The 6,000-nt window shown below is 38.5% G+C and overlaps 1 protein-coding gene across 4 annotated transcripts in view; it reads left to right on the top strand.

Moving 5' to 3' along the window:
* ZNF438 (zinc finger protein 438) overlaps positions 1-1,429 on the top strand; it is a 50,802-nt gene extending 49,373 nt beyond the window's left edge. For all 4 annotated transcript variants that reach the window (XM_066551820.1, XM_066551846.1, XM_066551829.1 and 1 more), the window contains one exon: positions 171-1,429. In XM_066551820.1, the coding sequence (XP_066407917.1) occupies positions 171-783 (613 nt within the window). In that variant the 3' untranslated portion in view covers positions 784-1,429. The remainder of the gene's footprint in view (positions 1-170) is intronic.
* The last annotated feature ends 4,571 nt before the right edge of the window (positions 1,430-6,000 follow it).

The raw sequence follows: 6,000 nt of genomic DNA on the forward strand, positions 1-6,000 counted from the left end.
TTATTTTTTTTTCCTCTTCCAAATGAATTAGATACTGTAGAAGCAATGCCCTTTTTTAATTAGAAGTGTTTCATGACTGTCATCTCTTGGAACTTGTAAGGACAGAAATTGCCATCCCTCTTCTCTGCCTGGCTAATACTTATATAGTTTGTATTTGCTTTTTTTAACAGGGGGAATAAGTGCAATTTTGAGGACCTGTTCCATAACCCAGGAGGAGTGAAATTACAGGTCAAATGTGGTCGATGCCAGTTTATTGCAGAGTCTTTTGGTGAAATGAAATTTCATTTATTGTGCTGTCATGGAGAAGAGATTCAGGGAAGAGTGAAGGAAGGGGTTTTGCAAGAAAACAGAGGAACGAAGGGGAAACTGGTCAAACATACAACCCATGTGTGGAAACAGCACAAAGAGAGAAGACATTTAGCACAGTGCAGTGCCCGTCAGGAGGAGCTGTATAATGTTCCAAAACCAAAGAGACAGATGTACTTCCAGCAGCAAAATAATGTCAATATTGTACCTAAAAGTGAACCAACCCAGTCAGGAAGTAGTGAAGCCTCTAAGGAGATGCAAAATGTGGGGTTTGGCACACAAAGGAAAAAAATAGAATTTTGGTCTAAAGCAGGCTATAACTGCATCTTATGCAAACAGTTATTTGGAAGAAAAGAGGATCTTTGTAATCATTGGCAGAGTCATCATAATTGTGAAGACCCTTCCACTTTATGGACAATTTTTACTTTGGTATCAAAACAAGGAATTATTGAACTTTCTGATAATGGTGAATATTGAAGCTTGACTCTGCTATGCTATGAAAAACCTTAACTACCTTAACAAATTGTTCTTTCACTGTCTTGCTAAACTAACTCAACAGATGTATCACTTAAAAGGTTTGTTAGTTGGGTTTGTAGGGGATTTTTTACAAAGCCATATTAACCTTTATTTTGGTGACTAGAAAATGTGTTTATTCTGTATCATTCCAGATGGGTACACGGAAGCTGATTATGAATCCTTGTACTTAAAATTCATGCTTAAGGAACTTTATAACAGCAAATACTCAATACTAATTATTAACCTCACTGAAATATATTTGCAAGTTAAAATATACTGTACACTCAGAAATAAATCAATTTATATGAAGTAATCTCAGTCTTAAATGAAATTAAAAACTTGACTGGAATTCAGGTTCCGACAGTGCTCCCAGATTTTGTGGTAAATTAATATTTCCATGCAGTTCTCTCAATCACTTAAATGTGCATTCATGCAGCCAGCACTCAGGAGCTTTGTAGTCTATAATTTAAGAACTTCTGATTCTTGTTTTCTTGATTTCAGTGTCTTCAAACATGTTCATTGCTTGCAGGTGTTTTTGGTGTTCAGTTCTGTCCTGGTAACAGCAAAGATATTTGTATTTTAGAAGTAAAAGCTTCACATGTATTTATATGCCTGTAGCTTTTTGGGTTGAGTGTGAGTTGCCACCCATTGAGATGGAGCCCAGCGCATCTCCAAGGGGCAGGTCCTGTCAGGCTGTGAGAGGGTGGAGTTCTGGAGCTTGGTTTTGCTGAAAAGGTCCTTGAAACCACTGAATCCAAATTGAAATTGATGTTTAAACTGCTTAAAGCCTTATGTTCCTCTGAATTATTTTGGGAGCAATAATGGAGGCAAGTCTAAAGAATCACCACATCATTCTCCAGCAGAAGTCAGAGCACGTCAGAGGAGCACAAGCTGAAAGATACAGCAGTAGTGTCCCTGCAGTACCACTCTACTCATTCCTTCTTGTGCTCAGCTGTCATGGAGGGATTGCAGTGATAAAAGAGTAATTCCTAAAATGGCCTGGGTTGCCTCTCACAGTTTTGCAAAAATTATGGTGATGAAAACATAAGAAGAGGTCTAAAAGTGTTGAGCTTTCTGAGTGGGATTCCATAAGCTGCTGCAATATTTTGTGTATGTGTTTTGTTTTTAAACAGTAAAGGCAATTTTGATTACCTAATAGTTTTGAATGTGATTTCTTGTTGTGTGGTGCTTTGCCCTGAATTTGAACTGTAAAGTAGGAATCAAGAATAACAAAAGACAAAAAGAAAATACCCACAGAACTGTATTTTCCCATGGATTTTCAAAACTTTCTTCCTACTATCTGTTGCTATAAATTCAGATTTGTAGCTGTTTCTTTGCTTTCATATATTGGGGTTTTTTAATGCTGAATTACCCTAAAAGTAGTATTTATTCTTGACACATTCATCTTTTAATGTTACAATATATTATACATTATTTATAATGTTACAATATATTCATATTTATTTTCACTGGTATATTTGGTCAGGAACAGCTATTTTTAAAGTCAGTGGTTCATATCAGACTGAGGCTGTATTTAACTTAGTAGAGTGTGCTGCATTTAGCAGCATTTTTTGCCCCTGCAACTTAAACTTTAAAAATCAAACAGCAGGGTGTTTTCCATGAAACAGAAATGTGAGAACAATCCCTCCTTCCCATAGTTACACTGTGTCAAAGGGAGGTTCATTCCCAGCATAAAGCATGCATTTTATGAGTTGGGAAAAACCATTTAAAAGTTTTGATCGTGATATTTTTTAGAATGAACATTAAATCACCCATCCCAAGGTATAGTTTAAAATGAGCTGACATAAATTCAGTACTGCAACAGAGTTCCTTCTGTTCAGGAACAGCAGCAGCCATGGCAGAGTGGCCCTTTAAAATTATTTTCAAAAGGTATTTGTTAAAACAGTGGTGCATCAGAGCCAGTGATGTAGATGATTTGTCTGGGGGTGGTCATCAGGCAAGAGGTGCACTTTCCCTGGAGGGGGAGGTGCAGTGGTGATGGGAGGAAGGGGCTGGAATGAAGGAGTCAGTTGCATTTTCTTTAGTAGAAATTTTCATGTGCAGTCTTCTCATCATATTTTTGTACTTCTCTCCCTTTCTCCAGGCCAAATGGGTAAAGGGGTCTCAGCTTTCAGCAGTTTAAAACCTGAAAACATGTTTTAAAGCATGGTTCTAAGCCACTTCTCAGTGTCCTCATAAATGTTTAAAATTAGAAGCCTTTTTTTATGAGCCTGAAAGCATTCTTATGTTTCAGGCTATTGCAATTATGGTAGATTATGAAAGGTTGGGCTTTTTGAAAATAGCTTTGCATTAAATACAGATGTATCCTTTGTTTAAAATGTTTGTTTGGCATTTGTGTTCATTTTGGTAAGATTTGGAGGCCCAAAGTGAGCCTTATATACTGCAACATTTAGTACTGTGTGTTTGCTGTCCAGCAGAAGGATTGTTATAAATACAGTTTGCTGTTTACCTTGAAGCTGGACAAGTTCACATCTGGTTTTGCACACAAATTATGTTTTTAAATTGTTAAACCGAATGTCATTGTTTTTGTAGCTGTAGTTTTGTTCCCCTCTGATTTTTCATTAAGTCTCTCTTTCAGCTCCACTGTTCAACTTTAAAGCCATTCCTCACATGGAAAGTTGTTCCTTCATCATCACACCATAAATAACCAAAGCTGGAGGAGTTCCATCACTTTTCTGGCTTGCAGAGTATTGCCCTTCTCCAGCTGCAGAGCTACAGTTTCCTATGTCTAACCTGACATAGTTGCTGGCAGTAAATGTTTTGCTTCATTTATTTATTAGAATTCAGCTTGCTGCTTCTTAGCTCAGTTGGAGTTTCTGTCATACCTCATTAGATTCTTATTTTATCTATTATTCACTGAGCTCTTTGAAGAAGGTGTCATAAGAAGGATGAACAGGTATTTAAAGGAGCAGAATTCTGCCCATTTCATGCAGATGATGCTGATGTTTGAGGATCACCAGCTTATCTGGGCTCAGCCCTGTAGTACATTGTATTTCTACAACACATCCACCTACACGTGCATCTATTTTGGAACGAAATGTGTACTTCAAATTCAGCTGTCAGTTACTATTATCCAACCTGTGCAATGCAGGTTTGGGATTGTTATGCATAAAGATTAAAATGCTATTAACTCTAGTAGGTTTACTTGTCAAATTCCTATAGCTCTGAAAAATGAAAATCTCTGTGTGCTGAGTATGACACAGAAAAAATCTGGTCTCATGAAGAAAAGTCTAATGGCTTAAAGGTTGTCCTCATTTCAGTGTGCACTTTTATAGCTGATCTGTCACATTGCAGGATTTTCTCCACTTTTTATTAAATTGCCATGACTTTTCTTGGTGAGGAGTACTGAAGAAGACCTGAGTCTGCAAGCAAGTTTCAGTGAAAAATGTGTTCCCTTTGTTCTAAACAAGCAGACATGTTCCATGACTCAAAAGTCTTGGTGGGATTACATACATACATACATATACACACACACACACACACACACACACATATATATATATATATATATATATATATATATATATATATATATATTTTCACACATATGCACGTATATATGCAAAATGTGGGGAAACATGCAAGGTTTGGGGTTCAGTGTATGACTCCATGAGGCTGAGCAAGCATTCTGCAGTTTTCAAGTTCTCAGGAACTAGAAATTTCAGTGTAAAAATAACTCGGTTTTCAGACTTGGGTGAATTTCTAGTATCTTATTGACAAACCTTCAAGAAATCCTGAAAAATGGCAATAACATACTTCTCTATTTGTGCTTTGTGAGGCAATTTTTTGGACGTGGTGGTACCAGAGGTGTTGTAAAATATGATAATGCTGATGCTGTCGAGTACAAAGGAAGCTTTCTCCCTTTCATTCTTTTTTTAAAATGTTACTGACTTTTCTGTGTAAGCATTAAAAATGATGGGATGAATTATGATTTTTGCTGCTGACAAACCCAGAAACACCATTCTGAAGCTACTTTGCAGAAACCTCCCATTTTCATCTAGAATAACAGAAGAAACCAGAAAAAGCAAGTTCTATAGGAAAGAGATACGTGAGCAAAGTGTTCCATATGAGGCTTGCTCTGCACACTTACACTGCTGTGGGTGATGTTTATAGAGGACAGGTCTTCTACTGATGGTACAAACAGTTTGTTCTTATCTAGAGTTACTTAGCTTGGCCAAGGGAAATAAGAATTTAAAAACGTCCATGCCTTCTTTTTGACTTGAATTTTTCTGCTAAGTATTTCTGCCGTTGTACCAATCCAGATTGTGGTCCAAGCCATGAAGACATTCAAGCACTTTCTAGGGGCTTTAGAGCAGATTTCAGTGGAGGAAAGGGAAGGGAATGTGTGAGGGAAGGAGTGGTGATGGAGGCTGGCACAATGTTTTGAATGTAAGTTCAAGCTTCTGTGTGACTGGCCTTTGGTGGAAGTGTCCTGGAGCCTTAAACTTCTCCATTCCACCCCCTTTGTTCCATCATTCCAGACTCTGCTTCCATGTGAGGTACCTCAGTCTGGAGCACCCTCAGCTGCCTTAGGCATGAGCTTTTCCAAATGGCACAGATTCCTTTGCCAATGTCCTCTTCTTTTGGTGTCTCAGGGACTTGCTGGTAGTTGGGTGAGCCACGTGCTGGCTGCTGAGACCAGCTGCTGCCAGATATGCAATGTGGTTGTTGAGCTTTCTGAGGAAAACATCTTTTAGCTTTAGTCCATAAACATGAAATCAAAAGCTGTATCTGTGCTTTAAAAAGTAGGAAAATGGTTCACTGAGTTTCCTGCAGTTTGCAACACTGATAAGTAGCAGGGTAAAAAAAGTGAAGTGTTGCTATAAGAAAAAACAGCTGCTGAATGGGATTTGGGGTATTTATGTGCCATTGTAAAAGACTATAATGTCCTGTCACCTGTTTAGAATTGAAGAATGGAATCAGAGAAGTTCCATGAAAGTGTCTCACACAGATGTGATGGCATAAAGCAGCAGTACAGACACACAGTGACTGAGATCTCACCTGGCCTCACCTCGCCCTGCCCTGCCCTGCCCCTCTTCTTCATCATCCAAACCCTGGGACTGGGTAGCTCTGACCACTGCTTTGCAGAATGTGTCAGGAAAACAGGTTGCAGGGGATGCTGGGCCAGCCTCCTGCACAAAGCAGGGCTTAGCACCA

This window comes from Molothrus aeneus, chromosome 1 (genome assembly GCF_037042795.1).
Source record: "Molothrus aeneus isolate 106 chromosome 1, BPBGC_Maene_1.0, whole genome shotgun sequence".
Classification (NCBI taxonomy): domain Eukaryota; kingdom Metazoa; phylum Chordata; class Aves; order Passeriformes; family Icteridae; genus Molothrus; species Molothrus aeneus.